At 35.9% G+C, this 21,765-nt stretch overlaps 1 protein-coding gene across 1 annotated transcript in view; it reads left to right on the forward strand.

Annotated features, from left to right (window-relative positions):
- Nucleotides 1–20,045, forward strand: part of LOC115222799 (zinc finger protein 850-like) — a 45,878-nt gene extending 25,833 nt beyond the window's left edge. Inside the window, exons 9-10 of the mRNA XM_036511772.1 lie at nt 3,886–4,061; nt 18,855–20,045. Of these exons, the coding sequence (XP_036367665.1) occupies nt 3,886–4,061; nt 18,855–19,538 (860 nt within the window). The 3' untranslated portion in view covers nt 19,539–20,045. The remainder of the gene's footprint in view (nt 1–3,885; nt 4,062–18,854) is intronic.
- The last annotated feature ends 1,720 nt before the right edge of the window (nt 20,046–21,765 follow it).

Raw genomic sequence — 21,765 nt, forward strand, 5'->3', positions numbered from 1 at the left:
GAACAAATATGGCAATACAATAGATATATTTATTTTCAGAATGGTGATCCAGTATTGTTCCTCAGTAATTCAAAGGGATTCTAGCATCCACAGGCAAGATAAAATAATGAACTGTGTTTCTGTAATCTAACCAAACTGTGATCGATTTATTCTTAAGCTGGTGCACCTTTCACATCACAAGTTTTGTCAGTCAAGAATTGTTTACCTCCTCCTCAAATTCCTACTCAGCTGCGTTGATATTATTTTGTTCACATTTATCCTGGAGCAATAGGTTCAAACAAGCTGTATGCATTTAATACAGAAGATTCTGGTATGCATTTGGCTGGTACATTTTCACCATAACCAGTGGCATTGTTTTCTGATATCAGTGATGGGAAGAGACCTGGTGGTCTTACCCTCTGTCCCTGGGTAGATGCCTCATCTGGGACGCCACAGTCTGTGACTGTTTTGCCCCCACCCACATCCTGCATGTTGTGGTAAATGGGAGGATCGCTGATTTTGTAGCCAAATGGAACACAACCCTTATTTATCAGCACCTGGCAGTGAACTATCTCTTCCAACCTGTGACGTTTGAAACTTTTGAAGGGACTGGGCCACTAACGGCGGAGTTCTTATCATCGTTGGCAGCTCGCCTCACCAAGGCGTCAGGTGGTGCCTGTGACGGGGCTTGGTTTTCCCAACGCCTTAGTCTCGCCATTGCCCTTGGTAAAGCCGTGAGCATGCTGGCTTGCTTCAGTAGGTTCCGTTGAACCTTGTGGTGTGCAATCAATTAGAGCTGCATCGATATTTTTCTTTCGCTTTTTTTTTTTGCTTTATTCTTTGTCTTTTTTGTACTATATATATATTATATACAGACATGTTATAAAATTTGTATTTAAAAAAAAAAGAGAAAAAAATTTGTAAATATTTCAGGCGAAAAGGGGTGTGATTCAAGGTATATAGTATGTGCTGTTGTTTCTAGCACATACCGCTACCATGAGGAAACAGTCGGCTGGGTGGGAGCGTACTCACGTATGTATTTTTTATACATTCGTCTATGCGAAAATATGCGTGTTTACGTTTAAAACGGCGCCTTTGCTGTACACAACTTACAGTTCGTGTGTAATCAAGTCAAGCGCATGCTCAACCGGATATGCAAGACACTGCCATGTAATTAAAAAAAAAATGTAAATTAAACCTTCATTCAAAACGCAAGGATTTGAAAACATTTCACATAACGTCAAACAAGGATTCCATGGCAGAGTACCATATTACATTATAATATGACTATATATGCAAATCTTTGCCATTCATCAACACATCATGAGCTTCCTGATATTACGTGCGATTTAAACGAGGTATATGTATTGATATTTCTTCATTCAATCCTTTTCCTTTCAACTGATCTGCCGTAATAATATTCGTGACTTCCATGAAAACAACCTGGCTTTGATCACACGTCTACACAATCAAAACAGAGCTACGGTTATGAATAACAATAGATGACTACAGAGAAGAAAGTGTTACAGCCTACTTTTCTCTAGTTCAACATATGTAATGAGAAATGTGAAAGTGTATTTGTAAGCATTTTCTCTCTCGCTCTGCCAATTTGTCCTTATTCGTACAATGATAGCAACAAGTTTTCATCAAGCAACATCTTTCTCACAAAAACAATGCTAATTTCTATCCACTGCTTTACTTGTGTTGAGAGATCTTCATATCTGGGCATTCTTTTATATTACACACGCTCTGATGTTCAAGACCAACTTTCATTATCTTGACAGCTACCGTCACCGACACACACATATACAGTCGTGCACACCTGTACTTTTTTTTTACTATTGTTATACTTTGTTATTTTTTAGATTAGATTTTTGTAATTTTTTGTCTTGTTTCTTGAACCTTTCATACATACACACATGATGGGTTTTCCATCGGTTTTGACGATGAACATTCAGTGGTTCAATCAAATAAATTACCTTCACAATAAAATTAACGTGTAAGTGGCCGAGTATTCCAAAAACACGTATACCCTTAATGTAATTCTCAAACAGAATCAGCGTGACACATTGTATGACAAGGCTGTGCCTTTATACATATACGCACACAGCATCTGGAGTTCGTTCCTCTTTCATGTCAGCAATTTGTCAAGAGAATGAAAGTCGTTCTTGAACATCAAAGCGTGTGGTATTATCAGAACAAAAAGTAAATACGTTGAAATCTTTTTACGGATTTTACCGAACACGCCATCAAAACAGCTGGGAAGCAATGACAGATAAAATAATCTACTTTCAAGTATCTCCGATATTTAATACTGTTTCTGTTTTATTTCAGATATACCAAATGACACATGCATAAAGAATACTGTTCATCATTGAAAACATTTTTTTTTTTAAACTTTACACAACAAAGTTTTTAGTCATTTACAGTAGAATTGGATTGAAATATTTCTGATCTGGCAGCCAAACCGACTAGATCCAATATTTTCTCTGTATAGAGAAAATCGGCAAACTTCATCTGCATTACTATCTCGAATAATGGACAAGTGAAATTCGCATTCAAATTAAATATTTACAAACAAGTTTCCGGCATCATCGTATGTTGACAAACATCTCAGTTGATGTCTCATATTGCAAAAACAAAATAAGAATATACAAATAACAGTGCGGCAAAGAAAAAATATGGATAATGAGTCGTATGAGAAACTGGCTGATGACACACGTACAGAGAAAGGGAAAACATGTTGCTGTGACATCTGTGGTAAATCGTTCCCTAAAAAATACAGCCTAACCATTCACAAACGTATTCATACTGAACAGAATTCATATCGCTGTGATAACTGTGGTAAAGTATTCTCTCAAAAAATACACCTAACTAGACATAAACGGTATCACACAGAAGACAAACCATACCACTGTAACATCTGTGGTAAAACATTCTTGTCGAAGACTGCATTGACAGTTCACACATCTAGTCATACTGGCGAGAAACCATATGAATGCGATGTCTGTGGTAAATCATTCTCTGCATCTTATTACTTAACAAGGCACAAATACATTCATACATCAGAAAGACCATATCACTGCGATATATGTGGTAAATGTTTTTATGGAAGTGGTGACTTAACTCGACATAAACGCATTCATACAGGAGAGAAACCGTATCACTGTGATATTTGTGGCAAATCATTTTCTGGAAGTAATGCCTTATCTAAACACAAGCGTATTCATACGGGAGAGAAGCCATATAAATGTGATATCTGTGGCAAATCATTTTTTTCTGGCAATGAATTAATCACACACAAACGTATTCATACAGGTGAGACACCATATCAGTGCGATATGTGTAGTAAATCATTCTCTTGCAGAGATGGCTTAACTAAACACAGACGTATTCATACAGGAGAGAAGCCATACCATTGTAATATCTGTGGTAAATCATTTGCTAGAAGTAGTGACTTAACAATACACAAACGTATTCATACTGGTGAGAAACCATATCACTGTGATATCTGTGGTAAATCATTCTCTGGAAATGGCAATTTAGCAAAACACAAATTAATTCATACAGGAGAGAAACCGTATCACTGTGACATTTGTGGTAAATCATTCTGTGAAAATGGCAACTTAACTGCACATAAATACATTCATGTTGCAGAAAAGTCAATTAAATGTGAGATCTGTGGTAAATTATTCTCTCGAAGTGATCAATTACATCGGCATAAACGGATTCATACAGGGGAAAAACCATACCGCTGTGATATCTGTGGTAAAGCTTTCTCTGATAAAAGTGCATCTAACATTCACAACCGTATTCATACAGGGGAGAAACCATATCATTGTGATATCTGTGGTAAGTCATTTTGTGGCAGCAGTGAGTTAACTAAACATAAACGCACCCATACAGGTGAGAAACCTTATCACTGTGATATCTGTGGCAAGTCATTCTCTGTAAGTAGTGACATACATAGGCACAGACGCATTCACACAGGTGAAAAACCTTACCAATGTGATATATGTGGCAAATCATTCTCTGAAAATGGTAGCTTGTTGAAACACAAATTTATTCACACAGGGGAAAAAGCACATAGCTGTGAAATTTGTGGAAAATCTTTCTATATTAGAAATAAATTAACTAGACACATGCGTATTCATACGGGTTAGAGCATATCACTGTGATATATGTAGTAGATCATTCTCTACTGGTAGACAGTCAACTATGCATGCAGGATTTCATACAGAACGATAAACTTTTCAATGCAAAATGTGATTCTATATAAAGAGTTACTTGTAGAAACGTACACGCAATGGAAGGTAAATTTAGGTGTGTGACAATAATCTTTCAAAAATCTATGATAAACAACTGTATCTAGCATGTATCTATCAGGAATTCAATCACAACATTTGTTATGATTAAATATAGAAAGCCTAGAAAACATTTCGTCATGCTATATTAGAATATAAATATATCATTATACATTCATTCATGTAACGTTTATTATGTGTGAATCTTATCAAAGGGATGATTTCATTGCTCGTAAGATTTGAGTTATTTTAACAGTTCTCCAGCATTGTTAAGCTAAATTTCAATTGCATGTGTCAAGTCAATGTAATTAATCATGAACTGATCCTAAATGCATAGTTTACGATTAAATGCCTCCTGTGTTTTTATTCATTTTCCTGTGTTGGCGCCAGTTGGACATTTCTGTCATACAAGATATCACCACATTTTCTCAAGCTTGTACTCTCTAGGTTTTGAAGCCCCAAATCCTCACCATCATTTTAACATCCTTTGTGACTTTTCTTAAATTCAAAATGAAATAAAACTTGAGTTCTCTTCTATTTGTACTTTAATTGCTTCCTTTTTTTTATTAATAAAGGAACATTTTTGTTGATATGTTGTTATTGAAGATAATCAAAAACAAATAATGGTAACTCGATAGGTTTATGTAAGGTTTACATTACTCATGTACAGTTTGGAATTCTAAAAACTGTGTGGCATCACGTTAACCAATTTCTTCAACGACAAAAAACAAAAAAATTGTAAATTATGTCTGGCTCAAGTGTCTTATATTGTCCCGAGCTGACCACAGCTATGTGAATGCATTTGGTAGATGGAAAGTAAAAGGAGTTATATATATAATTACTAGCAGTATCGCCAGGCGTTGCTCGGGTTTGTAAGGGAAATAACTATATAAGCATTTTTAGGGAGTTATAGCCAAAAAATAGCAAAAGAAAATGGATTAAAAATGGGGAAAAAATGATGGTAAATTTTTTTTTAAATCGTTGACTCATCGTAGACATTTTTAGATAGTTACTTCCCTTATATAATAGCGAAAAAATGCATTAAAATGGAAAAAAATTATGGTAAATTTTTTTTTAAATCGTAGACTCATCGTAGACGCGCGCTAATACCCAGAAGGGCTCGATATGAATCACGACTATAAGACACCCGGTTTTGGTTAAACTGCACCGCAAAATGTGGGAGTAGTTAGGAATCTAAATCGTAGGAGACAGACAGCACACAACCTCACTTTTATATATAAAGATTATGTGCGTGTGTGTGTTATTGTCTCATTGCTTATTTACAACTATCACCGTGTGAGAGCTGCAAAATGAACATCACTGTCATTTCTCTGCAAAAGCATGTCTGGTCATGGAAAAGTATTACCTTACTTGAAAATACTCTTTACTCTTTTACTTGTTTCGGTCATTTGACTGCGGCCATGCTGGAGCACCGCCTTTAGTCGAGCAACTCGACCCCGGGGCTTATTCTCTCGGTCTCTTTTTGCCGAACCGCTAAGTGACGGGGACATAAACGCACCAGCATCGGTTGTCAAGCAATGCTAGGGGGACAAACACAGACACACAAACACACATATATATATATATATATATATATATATATATATATATATATATATATATATATATATACGACGGGCTTCTTTCAGTTTCCGTCTACCAAATCCACTCACAAGGCTTTGGTCGGCCCGAAAATGTGAAGTTTGATGATAGGAACGCGGCGAGCTGGCAGAACAGTTAGCACGCCGGGTGAACTGCTTCGCAGTATTTCGTCTGCCGCTACGTTCTGAGTTCAAATTCCGCCGCGGTCGACTTTGCCTTTCATCCTTTTGGGGTCGATTAAATAAGTACCAGTTACGCACTGAGGTCGATCTAATCGACTTAATCCGTTTGTCTGTCCTTGTTTGTCCCTTCTGTGTTTAGCCCCTTGTGGGTAGTGAAGAAAAAGGTTGATGATAGGAATGTCATAGAAAATCCACTTCAATAAATTCTGTGCGAGCATGGAAAAGAGAACATTAAAATGAAGATGATAGCATTGAGGCCAACCAATTTGCCCTCCACTTCAGCACAGACCCTCCCCAAACTGCAATATATTGATATCATCATTCAATGTCCACATTTCCATGAATGCGCGGGTCATATCAAATTTTATGAGGCAGATTTTTTGGTAACTCTGAAAATTTATCGATTTTTTTATATCACAGCTTAATTTTGCCATTAAAAGTAGACAATACTGAAACACTATGACTCTAATCCTAACTTTTTCATCAGACAATATAACAGTTATGGTTTCCATTAAAAGCAGACGACACTAAAATATGACAATATATTTCCATTTAAAGCAAACACTAAAACAATACGTGTGTGTATATATATATAATAATATTAGGGAGTATATCCAAACTTACAGGGAAAAATTAGATTTAGGATTAAATCAAATTTCACAGTATAAATATAAATTAAATTTGAGATAAAACCACTATTAGGCAAATCAAACAGTGAAAGACATAAACAAAAAATAAATATAATATAATATATAATATATATATATAAAATTTAAATCATTAAAATTTTTTATTTTTAAATTTATATTTTCAATTTTTTTCATTTTTAAACTTTTAAACTTTTTTTTTGTGTTTAAGAAAGAAATATTATTACTCACCCATTATCTTTATACGTAAATATCCAATATGTGAATATCCAATATGTAAAACTAGACACAATATATGTAACGAAATATCCATAGTGCGAACATTTTCTTCAGTTAATCTTGGGATAAGGTAAATTTTGAAACATAAGAAGCCAAATTCTACAAACTTCCATTCACAACGTCTGCTGGCCCATGGCGTGTGTTCGTGCAAACGTGAGCTTCTATGTGCGCGTGTAACTGTGTCGGTGTAAGTGTATGCGTGCGCATTGCAAGCATGTGTGTGTGATGGTTGGGTAAATTATGCCCCTAACGGAACGCAGGAGACAAATTGTTGCAAGGGAGATAACTTTCGATGAACTTCAAATTATTACCGTGATTTCTGAACGTGTATATATATATATATATAAATATACATACACACGCATACATATATACACACATACATATGTACATACACACACATATATATATATATATATATATATATATATTATATATATATATATATATATACACATGCATACATACATATATATATACATTTCTTTATTGCCCACAAGGGGCTAAACATAGAGGGGACAAACAAGGACAGACAAAGGGATTAAGTCGATTACATCGACCTCAGTGCGAAACTGGTACTTAATTTATCGACCCCGAAAGGATGAAAGGCAAAGTCAACCTCGATATATATATATAAGATCCAAGGATCAACGTGTAGGAAGAAAGTCAGCTTCGAGCCATCTGTAGTGAATATTAAAAAAACAACTTTTAGGGACAATAGTGGTTTATTGAGAGGGAAGGTTGTGGATTTTCTTATTATCGAAGTACAATAAATTGAATTCTTTTTATATTTCATGGTAGGCAACCAGGGTTGCCGGGTATGCGAAAAGAAAACGAGTTAAGGAATGGAGTAGATAACATCCAGGCTACATTTTTTTCATAGTGGGTGGAACTTTGGAAGTGCTAAATATCCAAATGAGGTGTATGTATATTCCTCTATCTACTATTTTATTCCTTATAAACTGTGAATTTCTGTGTCTAGATCTTTCATACATACTCACCTAGTGTATGGACATGCTAGCCTATCACTTGGGATATCCCAGAAACAGCTGTAAGATTCAAATTCACCTTACCCTAATTAAATATTTTAATACCTATCCTGCTTGGTTTTTGTTGTCCTTTTTTCTCTAATATATATATATATATATATATATATATATGTATATATATCTTGATCACGTGATCGACCAGACCATCAGATGTTGCTACACATCGCTGCTCACAATGCGTTCGCATTGTTTTAGCCTTCGAATGACGCCACCCCGCTGGCTAAGCGAGCAGGCCAACAGAAGAAAGAGTGGTGAAAGAGTACAGCAGGGATCACCACCCCCTGCCGGAGCTTCGTGGAGCTTTTAGGTGTTTTCGCTCAATAAACACTCACAACACCCGGTCTGGGAATCGAAACTGCAATCCTACGACCGCTGCCCTAACCACTAGGCCATTGCGCCTCCACATGTATATATATATATATATATATATATATATATATATATATTTATATATATACATATACATATATATATATGTGCAGGTGGCACGTAAAATATATATATATGTGCGGGTGGCACGTAAAAAGCACCCACTACACTCACGGAGTGGTTGGCGTTAGGAAGGGCATCCAGCCGTAGAAACACTGCCAGATCTGACTGGGCCTGATGAAGCCTTCAAGCTTCACAGACCCCAGTTAAACCGTCCAACCCATGCTAGCATGGAGAACGGACTCTAAATGATGATGATGATGATGATGATATATATATATATATATATATATATATATATATATGTATGACGGACTCGCCCATCGGTTTCGATGTATAAGGCTCCAACAACGTACTCTTACTTTGTCAGTCATAAAGCTTATGTTGAATATAACTTTTAAGACCCACCAACAATTTGCAAAGAAGGCCACAAATGTTGGAAGTTTGAGGATTACTGGTCAGTGTAGGTGGTATAGTTGTAGTTGCTTTTCTCCTTTGCCTTGCACTCCAAAGCCTGTTAATGCTGGTTGCAACAAAGTGTTTAATACCATTTTGACACAACAATCTCCAAGGTTATTTGCTCAAAGGTATTGTGAGCTATCTTCATCACTAAGAGGTTGTGCTTCAGCTTTGTCCTTATATCTGTGTTCACTCTCAAGCTGGCTGTACATGAAGACTTAGGATATTCTTTCATCACTCATTCTGATGACATGACCAGCCCAACACAATTGTGATTGTATAAGGAAGCTTTCAATTCCACCAATCTTACACTTGCTAAAAAGTTGGCATTAGAAACTTTGACTTTTAGTGAATAACCTCAGATTGTCCTCAGACAGTTTTTGTGGAAGATGTCTCGTTGCTTAATGTGTTGTCTATAGGGTATCCACAATTCTGAGCCATACAAGTGAGTAGTAAGAATGTCTGCTGTATGGACCTACTCTTTGGTGTCAAGTTTGAGGCCCTTTTTGTTCCATAGGCAATGACAGAATTTACCAAATGCATTGGTTGTCTTTGCAAGACAGTTGATGATTTCATCATCAAGGGAAGCACTCAAATTCATTTTACTACCAAGATATGTAAATGACTTCACATAATTAAGGCTTTTCCCATCAAACTGTATAGGAGTGTCAGGAAAATTGTGAACCGGTGGCCTCTGCTTGACACCTTGAATTTGTTTAGGAGTAGGGCAAGGTTGGTGGATTACTTCCATCTTCTTTATGCTGATGGTCAAACCAAAGGCTTTACATGCAGCAGAAAACTGGTCTAGAAGTTCGAGATTCCTCTAAAAAGATCACTACTAGTGCAGCAGCATCTGCAAAAAGTAGATCAGGAATGATACTGGTACATGGCAGTATTCTTGCTTTGAAATGCTGATGATTGAATAGTCCACCACTTGTTCGAAACTGGAATTTGACATCACTTTGTGCATCACTGAAAATCACTGAAAATAAGAGTGCAAACAAAACAGGAGCCATAACACAACCTTGCTTAGTACCATTTGTAACGTCAAAGGAAGCTGAAGATTCCCCACCGGCATGACAGCAGCTTTCATTCTCCCATGAAAGGAGATGATAACATTTAACATCTTGTCAGGTATACCAAGCTTTTTCAGAACTTTCCATATTGGTTGCTGGTTAACAGTGTTGAAGACCTTTGTAAGGTCAACGAATATCAAGAACTCAAGATTTTTCTCATGTACATTTTTCATGACCTGTCGGAGGGAAAAGATTATGTCGATAGTGACACGACCAGAGCGAAATCTGCACTACGATTCTGGATAGATATCATTTACGTGTTAGATGATTCTGTCAAGAATGAGTTGAGCAAGAATTTTACCGGCGATATTCCACGATGATTATCACAGACATTTCTGATGCTTTGTTCTTATACAGATGTTGAATTGAAGCATCCTTCAAGTCCTGTGGTACACAGCCAACCTTCCAGATGTTTATGAAGAGGTTATGCAGTTTCTAAAAAAGCTTCTGTCCACCATGTTTGTAAATTTCAGGAGGGATAGCATCACTGCCAGGTGCTTTACCAGAAGAGATCTGTTTAATAGAGTTTACCATTTCCAGGAAGGTTGGCTCCAGAGACAATTTCGGTATTACAGTGTGCTGTGGAACAGACATTATGACTTCGTCATTAGTGACTTCAACACCGCTTCAAAATTATCTTATGTATGGCGATCCTTCGGTATAGGTACACAAGTGACTTTGTTTGCATTTCTGAAGATAGCAGAAACCCTTTTCTCCCACCCCTAACCGTAACCCTAATCCCCCCATATATAAAAAAAAAATCCCTTTCTTGAAATGTATCCGGTACTTACACCGAATAATCTTTAATTCAAACAACATAAACAAGGTACCTCGCTTGTTTACAAGTGCTTTTCTATGCATACATATACATGCATTCGCATATCCAAATGCAAGCTTGCACACACGACTCACTCCACACAACACGCTACCGCCATGCGCATGCTCAACCGGATATTGGCTTTAGTCTGCCAATATGAAAGGCTATCCCTAAAGCCGATCGCCCTGCCTAAAGAATACTTTATTTAGCATAAACCGTTGTTACCAAAGGCTAATAGCATAACATATTTATTTTCAATTCACCAACACACTGATCATCATCGCCGATTTCCTCAAAAATAACTGTGATTTATACGAGGTATATTAATTTATATTTCTTCATTCAACCGTTCGTTTGTTTGTTTTTTTCATTCCTCAACACTGTTTATTTTTGCTTGATCTGTCGTAAAATTCGTCACATCTCTGAAACAACGTGATTTTGACCAAAGGTCGGATCTTTTCGGTTTGAACGGCAGTTTGTAACATAATTTCTAGGTAACTAAAAAAATTTTAAACTTCGTATACTGGTAGAATGTGTTTATAAAACATCATTTTCTCTTGGCTTAAATTGAGAAAATTCTATAGTTTGTAACATATTTCGTCTAAAATTTCTTGCATTTCGGCAATTTTAACCAATCCCTGACCGTCCATTGAGGTGTAAGCATTCTGTGCGTCATCAATATGTCCCTCGTTTAAGAAACAGATTGGGTTTATTTACATTTGTGAAGAAAAAAAGATACCCTTCTCCCACCCCTAACCATAACCCTAAATCTAAAATAGATCAATGCTAGGATCATAATTATGGGTGACATTTTCATTTGACACCGCTAGGAAAAACTCCCATTTTCCCTAGCGGTGTCGTATGAAATTGTCACCCATAATTATAACCCTAGTATCGATCTATTGCATTTTAATCTATTTTAGATTTAGGGCTAGAGTGTGCATCTATATATATATATATATATATATACAGAATTTCAGGGAAAGAATGATGTGGAAAGAACAGAGATAGCGTTGAAAAATAAATTCGTACTGAGAAAGAAGCAGGGAGTTGTAAAGCAAACCAGAAATTATGTTACAGACTGACAGATTCAACAAAATTCATTATACTGATTGTCGTCATGGTGGTTTTATGTTGTCATTGCCAGCTATGGGCTTTGCTAAGTCTATAAGTTACTTTCTCCTTCTGCCACTAATTGCTGCAGTTTAATGTAATTTCATAGAATATGATGGCAATAGACTTCACACAAGATCGTATGATGTCATTTTGATAACCAATTAAAGTTTAAAGTTCAGTCATCAACATAAAAGTTTATATTTACAGTTTATGAATAGAAATGTAGTAAATTTTCTACTGTTGACTGTTTCCTTTTAAATATGCCCTATATCTTATGCTCTTTCTCATTTGTTTCAGAAAAACCAGATGACATTGGCATAAAAGTATTTTTTCAGACGTATCTTCAATATTCACCCCCTTTAAAAAAAGTCAAGGAAGATATTTTATAGAAAGGATATAACCCTATCTTTTTAAGTGAAATGTTTCTTGTGACCTGAGGTCACTAACAAAATTTCTCTCCTTCATTGTCAGGAATATGTTCAAGATTTGGTTGCATTTTAATTAAACTTGGAGAAATTTACAAAGGAGTTTGCAGTATCTTTTGATATCAACAAAAATTACGTGTGATGGAAAAATTGCAGTAGAATTAATTAAGAAAATATGAGAAGAGAAGTGATCAGAAAAGAATAATTATGGAAAATGAATTCTGTGAAAAAACCAGTGAATATTAAAGCTGAGTCTGAAAGCATAGATTTTCCTAATAAGATGTTAAAAGATTTAGGAAAAACATCATATCACTTTCATGCAGGAGACAAAACATTCTCTGAAAAAAATCAGTTAACTTTTCATACAGGTGAGAAAGCATATCACTGTAATACCTGTGGTAAATCTTTCTCTTACAAAAATGCATTAACTGTACATGAATGCATTCATTCAGGACAGAAGCCATATACCTGTAACATCTGTGGTAAATCATTCTCTGGAAGTAATGACTTAAGTACTCACATACGTATCCATACAGGAGAGAAGCCATATCACTGTGATACTTGTGGTAGATCATTCTCTCATAGAAATGCTTTAACTGTACACAAACGTATTCATACAGGAGAGAAACCATATCACTGTGATATCTGTGATAAATCCTTCTCCAGAAGTAGTGAATTAACTACTCACAAACGCATTCATACTGGAGAGAAGCCTTATCAATGTGATATCTGTGATAAATCATTCTCTGTTAGTTGCCACTTAACTACTCATAAGCGTAGCCATACAGGAGAGAAGCCATATCACTGTGCTATCTGTGGTTCATCATTTTCTGCAAAAAGTAGCTTAAATACTCATATGCGACTTCATACAGGAGAGAAGCCATATCTCTGTGATATCTGTGGTAAATCATTTTCTGCAAAGGGTGAATTAACTGTACACACATATATTCATACAGGAGAGAAGCCATATACCTGTGATATCTGTGGTAAATCATTATCTGATCCAGGTAACCTAACTAAACACAAACGTATTCACACAGGTGAGAAACCATATCACTGTGATATCTGTGACAAATTTTTCTCTGAAAGAAGTTACTTAACTATTCACAAACGTATCCATACAGGAGAGAAACCATATCACTGTGACATATGTAGCAAATCATTCTGTAAAATTAGTAACTTAACTAGTCACAAGCGTATTCATACAGGAGAGAGACCATATCGTTGTGACATCTGTAACAAATCATTTTCTCACAGTGGTTCTTTATCTAATCACAGGCAAATTCATACAGAACAGAGTCCATATCAGTGTGATATCTGTGGTAAATCATTCTCTAAAAAAGGTCACCTAGCTACACATGTTCGTATTCATACAGAAGAATAAGGATATTTATCTCACACCTTATTTTTAGAAAAATTATCACATGTAAGCATAAATTATTCTCACAGGAAAGAAGACGTAATAGTCTGGTAACAAACTTTATATCACATAATCACAACTATATCTTCATTGGTTAGATAATTTACCACTGTGATATTGTTAATAAAACCACTTTTTTTAATATAATCATACATAGTCCATTTGACATATTTCTGAAAGAGGGAAAATGGATGCTGAATGATGATGATGAAAAGGATACTTTTGATTTATTTGACATTGGGTAAATAACTGAAAATATACATTGCTGTAAATTAGGGATACTATCATGGTAGAGTTGATATGCTATTAAATACATGATGCATAGAAAATACTTCCTTGTGGCACAAGACAGAATACTTATTTATCTACATGTATCTCTCTCTTTTACTTGTTTCAGTCATTTGACTGCGGCCATGCTGGAGCACCGCCTTTAGTCGAGCAAATCGACCCCGGGACTTATTCTTTGTAAGCCCAGTACTTATTCTATCGGTTTCTTTTGCCGAACCGCCAAGTGACGGGGACGTAAACACACCAGCATCGGTTGTCAAGCAATACTAGGGGGACAAACACAGACACAAACACACACATATATATATATACATATATACAACAGGCTTCTTTCAGTTTCCGTCTACCAAATCCACTCACAAGGCATTGGTCAGCCTGGGGCTATAGCAGAAGACACTTGCCCAAGGTGCCACGCAGTGGGACTGAACCCAGAACCATGTGGTTGGTAAACAAGCTACTTACCACACAGCCACTCCTGCACCTATATATATATATTTTTTTATTATTATTTCACTTAGGCATAGTGACAGCAATAATCTGGTGTTGGAACTCAATGTACAATGCTTCAAAACAGAGTAGAGTAGTAATAAGAAATTGGGGATGACAAAGGAATAAGAAATTATGTCATAAGCTTGATTATCTCATGGATGTTTCTGCAATAAGATGCAATGCACTCCTAGTTGAATGCTTGTCTATCACTCTATAGCTTCATTGGAGCTTTAAACATGAGGTGCAATTTATATATACATATTTATTAATGTTTGCTTTTTATGTTCGGTTATAATAAAAACAATTTTACATTAATCTAAAGAAATACTCCATACTTTTGTATTAGAGTACAAATATGTTATTCTTTAATAAAGAATAAAACACACATACACTTCCTTATTGTTGAGCAGTGTTTTCTTGGTTTTGGCTTACAGCCTGTCGAAATGGAAAATAGCATGCAGGTACAGCGGACAGTGTACCAAGGGAGACAACCTATATATATATATATTCATAAATGAGGGTGAAAAATTAGATATTAATTTAATAATACCGTCAGTTTAACACCAAGTGGCCTAGCACATAGAAACCAGGGAGACAGTGAAAATTTATATATAAATATAAGAGAGTTAACGATAAGTGGCTAACTCTAGTGCTAGAAATAGCTCCTTTTTCTCGTATAGCCACCGAAGATTTTTTCCACAGCAGAAACAGCATTACTTTCAACATAAGGGAAGCGAAATACAATCTATTTTTCTTTTTGTTGTATTTCGCTTCCCTTATGTTGAAAGTAATGTTGTTTTGCTGTGGAAAAAATCTTCGGTGGCTATACCAAAAAGGAGCTATTTCTAGCACTAGAGTTAGCCACTTATCGTTAACTCCCTTATATTTATATATATTACGGAGATGTACTTGCATAGCGAGTGACTTGATCTGAGATCGTGTGCTGGAACGAAAACAGTTGCAGGGTGGAAGGTGTTTATAAGCCATTTAAGAAACACACAAAACCGTTAGATTCACTTCAACATTTAAATTTAATTTGTCAAAGTATTTTCGTCGCTTTGAGACTGCGACCTGTTCACTGACAAAACTTCGTGATGAACAGGTCGCGGTCTCAAAGCGACGAAAATATTTTGACAAATTAAAGTTAAATGTTGAAGTGAATCTAACGGTTTTGTGTGTTTCTTAAATGGCTTATAAACACCTTCCACGCTGCAATTGTTATATATATATGCATGTGTTTGTATGTGCGTTAGTATATGTATGCATACGTAGGCGCCTGGTAAACCAGCCTGCCATGAAGTTCACCATGCGCATGCTCAACCGGATATTGACTTCGACCTGCTGTAAGATTCTATCTTCAGTAGAATCACATCCATCTAAAGATTAATTTCATTGGAAAGTTGTCATATTTACCTATTGTTTTATATATACATGTACATACAAGCACAGTCATCCTCTATTCATCGAGACACATGCCCACCACCACAGACTTTCACTTGATAACTTCAAGTTTATACGAGGTATTTATTCCTTCCTTTTATTTTCTTCATTCAATCGCCATTTCTTTTCAGAATTGTTTTGCAATTTTTTTTTTAATCTACCAAAATTCATAATCCTCAAAAAAACAACATTGGGTACTATTTAAGAATAGTGGGGGTTTTTTGAACAAAATAAATAATTTTTTACTCAAAGTAAATATTTTTTTTTTGGCACTGTCATGGTATTAGGTGTCAGAAGTGAAAGTAGAAAAATCTGACGTCAACTTCGTTTATTTACATCAGGTTTATACCTTCGTTAATTTACGCCATTTATTTGCCTATCACCACGCTGTTAGGTTTATAAAACAAAGGAAGTTCAGTTTAAAGTTCATAAAGAAATATATTTCATTCCATGTTCGGTGCGCGCACTCGCGTAGTCGATCCTACAACGACTAGCTAGCAAATTAAATCACAAAATAATAATTTTGGCGTAACTTCTGTATACGACCCGGAAGTACCGGATACATTTCAAGAAAGTGTTTTGATTATATATACTAGTAGTATCGCCCGGCGTTGCTCGGTTTGTAAGGGAAATAACTATATAAGCATTTTTAGAGAGTTACTTCCCTTATAGATGCCAATTCGGGCTTTCTTAGCCATTTCTGTTTTGGTGTCTTCAAGCCATGAGGTCGTTGTTCTAAAAGAACGCTGGTCTCCTTGACAACGCTTTACGACGTTGATTTCCTTACACTCCCTTCCCCACAGCTTCACGAAGGAGGGAAGAAGGGGGAGAAGCAAACAGGTGCAGGTGTGACCATGGACGCCAACTCCGCCGCCATCGACACACGAAAAATTATGCATTAAAATGGAATAAAAAAATGATGTTAAATTATTTTTAAAATCGTAGACTCATCGTAGACGCGCGCTAATACTCAGACGGGCTCGATATGAATCACGACTATAAGATACCCGAATTTGGTTAAACTGCACTGCAAAATGTGGGAGTAGTTAGGAATCTAAATCGAAGGGGACAGACACTCACACAACTACAGTTTTATATATATAGATATATATATATGGGGGGGTTAGGGGTGGGAGAAAAGGGTTTCTGTTATCGTCAGAAATGTAAACAAAGCCACTTACGGGACATATACCGAAGGATCGCCTAATGGCGATGTTTCGTTTGTGATTCAGAATGTGAAATTTCTGAAACGTGTCCGAAACGGCAATGAATGATTTTTTTTTTTTAAATAATGAACTGGTATATCAGAATTAGATAGGATATTGCTGTCTGATAAATTGCGTCCAAACTTTTGTGGGTGTCTCTCTAAATCTGTGAAACTAAGCTCAGGCATGGTGTCTGTGTGGGAAGAAGTTTGGTTCCCAGCTACATGGTTCTAGGTTCAGTCCCACTGTATGGCATGTTGGGCAAGTGTCTTCTACTAAAGCTTTAGGCTGACCAAAGCCTTGTGAGTGGATTTGCTAGGCAGAAACTAAATGAAGCCCTTTATATATGTAAGTCTTCCCCTATCACCACTTGACAACCAGTGTTGCTGTGTTTACATCTCCATAACTTAGTGGTTTGGTAAAAGAGACCAATAAAATAAGTACCAGGCTTTAAAAAAAGTGCTGGGGTCTGATGTCTGTAATAAGAAAAAAAATAAATGTGAAAATTGGTTGGTGAGAGCTGTACAGAGATGCTGTCTGTAAAGTGAGGGTTGGCAATGAGTATAGGGAAGAATTACAGGTAGAAGTAGGGGTTCACCAAGGATCAGTCCTCAGCCCCCTTTTATTCATCATAGTCCTCCAAGATTACATGATGTAATTTTTAATTGCAAGTTAAAGTTCTGTTCATCAGGTAAAAATTTGTATTGAACAGTTTATCTACAGAAATTTCTCATTATTGAATCTCTACTTTTAAGTATTGCTTATTGTTTACACTGTTTCTGTATTGTTTCAGAATATCAGAAGTCTGGCATAAAAGAATATTTTACTTCACTTCCACCAGAAAACAACTTCTTTTAAAGACCAGAGGAAGACATTGTACAGAAAATAAATGCCCTTCTTTATCTACATCTATGGTGGATTTCCTATGAAATGTTGGCTCTAAACTGAAATTACTGTCAGAATTTCACTGCGTCACAGTCTGCAATATATACAACACAATCCAATCTTGAATACTAATAAAAACTTGAAAAGTTTGCAAAGGAGTATGTGGTAACACCAGCTATTGACAAAGATTCCAGTTGATGGCAATATAGCTGTAGAAATATTAGCTTAATTGGTATAGCACTTGACCGGTAATCACAGGTATGTGAGTTCAAGTCTCATGGCTGGCTGCTGATAAATTTTTCCCTAAAATATAGATATTTCATCCTGTCCCTGCTGTTCTATCAGCATTTCTGCGTGAGAATAAATCATTTCCTCATCTGTATCTTACAATACATCTCAACACTTCTAAAAGCAAAATATTGTTTGCTTACATTTATCGTAATTTGATTTTAAAAAACAAAACAAGATAACAAATTGTGAAAGAAGAATAACTATGGAAAATGAAGAATTATGTGAGAAACAGGGTAAATGTGAAACAGAGTCTGAAAGGATTGATGTTACTACTAATGGGATGTTAAAAGAGAGAAGAAAAACATCTTACCAATGTAATACATGTAAAAAGTCATTCTCTCAGAAATATCATCTAACAATGCACACACGCGTTCACACAGGGGAGAAACCATATCACTGTGATGTTTGCAGTAAATCATTCTCTCAAAAAGTTCGCTTAACTTTTCATAAAAGCATTCACACAGGCGAGAAGCCATATCATTGTGATATCTGTGGTAAGTCATTCTCCGAAGGAAGCGTCTTAACTAATCACAAACGTATTCATTCAGGTGAGAAGCCATACCATTGTGATGTCTGTGGTAAATCATACTTTGTAAGTGCTGACTTGACAGTACACATCCGTATTCATACAGGAGAGAGGCCATATGACTGTGATATCTGTGGTAAATCATTCTCTTATAAAAGTTCAATAACTGCTCACAAACGCATTCATGCTGGAGAGAGGCCGCATCAGTGTGATATCTGTGGTAAATCATTCTTTGGAAATAGTCAATTAACTGTACACAAACGTACTCATACGGGAGAGAAGCCATATCACTGTGATATCTGTGAGAAATCGTTCTCTCAGACCAGTAGCTTAACTACTCACAGACGTATTCATACAGGAGAGAAGCCATATCACTGTGATATTTGTGGTAAATCATTCTCTTCAAATAGTAAATTAACTGTTCATAGACGGATTCATACAGGAGAAAAACCATATCTCTGTGATATCTGTGGTAAATCCTTCTTAGCAAGTGAAAAATTAACAGCACACAAACGCATTCATACAGGAGAGAAGCCATATACCTGTGATATCTGTAGCAAATCCTTCTCTTCAGCTAGGTATTTAGCCACTCACAAACGTTCTCATACAGGAGAAAAACCATATCACTGATATCTGTGGTAAATCCTTCTTAGCAAGTGAAAAATTAACTGCACACAAACGCATTCATACAGGAAAAAAAATCTTATCATTGTGATGTGGTATTTCGTTTTCTCATGTAGGTAGCTTAACTAGACACAAATATCTTCATACAGGGGCAAAGCCATTTAACTGACGCTGGTGGTAAATCATTCTCTCAAAAATGTCCCTTTATTACAATCACTTTGACACAGAAAAGACTATATAACAGTGTACCTTCACCTCACAACACTATATTTTATATAATCACAACTACATTGGTGAGATAAATTATAACTGAGATGCTAATAATTATGAGGTTTTTTCTTCCAAAATATAAGCGAAACAAAACTGGTGGATACACACGATAGAAAAACGGAATGGACTAATCAGGAGCAGATGTGGGTTGGAGAGGTCACAGGATATGTGACAAAAGATTTCACGCAAAGGACACTAAAATAAAAACAATGGTAAAGCTAATAAAAATGTTTTTTAAATTACCATCCTGAAATATAATATCTGTTTCCACACATGATTTCACATCAGGATTCTTGCAAAACAAATAAACATAAAAATAGGAAAATATGTTCATAAATTATTTACAAGATGTAACTAAATAATTTAGGAATAAAGTCTGTTTTCATTTATTCTCTTTGTATTTTGATGTTTTCAACTGTGGAGCTTAGCAATAGAACACTTGGACAAGGTGTGAATTGTATTTGTGAAGACTCAGTAGATAAGGACCATTTAGTGAAGGCAAGTTGACAATTCTGGTCACAGACTGAAGTAGTCAAGGTGGATTCATAGAATAACCTCTTAAGAAGGTTTATCAAGAATAAGAGCACAAATTTTTATGAAGATACATTTGGTTTTTGCTAGGTTAGAACTGTTTAATTAAAAGCACACAGTAGTCTTTAATGTGCTTGGAATAAGAAAGGGCATCCAGCTGTAGAAAGCATGTCAAAACAGACAATTGAAGCCTAGTGCAGCTCTTGTCCAAAGTGTCCAATCCATGCCAGAATGGAAAATGGACATCAAATGATGATGTCTTCAAATACCTCTAGCACCTTGTATACAAAAATAAACACAAAGTTCCAAATAACAGGTATGTGTCATACTGTATCATCATTTTTCTGCTGCTTTGTCCCTTAGGTCATCTACATCTCCCCCTCTAACCCAATTCAATTTTTACAGTGGTCACTTACCACCCCTCACCCATCTTTCACTCCCCCATACTCATAAAACCTCCACACACCCAGGCTCCTGGACCCTTCTCTCATATTCACGTCTATCCACCTCATACCTTGAATGTCCATCCTGACACCACTATCTCTACACCATCAAGGATACTTCCCCATCAGTTAACTTTTATATCATAATTCTATCGAAATACACAGCCTTTGTTTCTATAAATTTTGCGAATAACTTCATCCATCCTAAGCTGGTGTTTGGAACATAAATTAACCTGAAATTTTAGTGGAAGGAATACAGGCAGGGTGGGTATTATTGATGCTGCTTATTACATCAGGCTTAAACCTTATGTTACCATGTTTTTGCCTTTATTTTAATTAATTTTTAAAATGAGAATTTAGTAAAATAACTTTCCTTCTGAAGCTGGTGTTTGGAATGTTAACTTACCATGAAATTTTGATGGAAGCTTTTAATGTACATCCCTTCAAACAAGAAATCTGTATCCAAAAACCAGGGCTGGTCTCAGGTAGGTTGGTATGAAAAGAGTTAAATCTAAAGCAAGGTGTTATTGCATTTTTAAGCAATATTCCTTTACAGCAAGACATACGTGATGGAACAAGAAATGAAACTGCACTGAAGTGTCAAGAAATAAGGACTCCTACATAAGCAACAGAATTGTAATCTCCCACATCAAGCTCAACACTAGCAAAACTAACCTTTCAATCAAGTTGTAACAAGTACAATTTCCTTTAGTTTATTCTATGACTGGCAACAAAACACAAGAACAAATTTTTGACAAAGAATTTTTCAATTTCAAAATGTGTTCATTGACAGACATCTTTATTTGGAATTTTTAAGTGCAATAACACACCGCAATGTAAAAATTAAAGTAGTGCTTTACACTAACCCTTCAGTATTTAAACTGGCCACATCCAGTCCAAAGCATTCTGTTTTATAAGCAAGGTGACTGTCCAGCTTCACACACCTACCCTACAATGTCATTCTAAAAATAAACAACCACATCACAGAC

This window comes from Octopus sinensis, linkage group LG21 (assembly GCF_006345805.1).
Source record: "Octopus sinensis linkage group LG21, ASM634580v1, whole genome shotgun sequence".
In the NCBI taxonomy this organism is placed as follows: domain Eukaryota; kingdom Metazoa; phylum Mollusca; class Cephalopoda; order Octopoda; family Octopodidae; genus Octopus; species Octopus sinensis.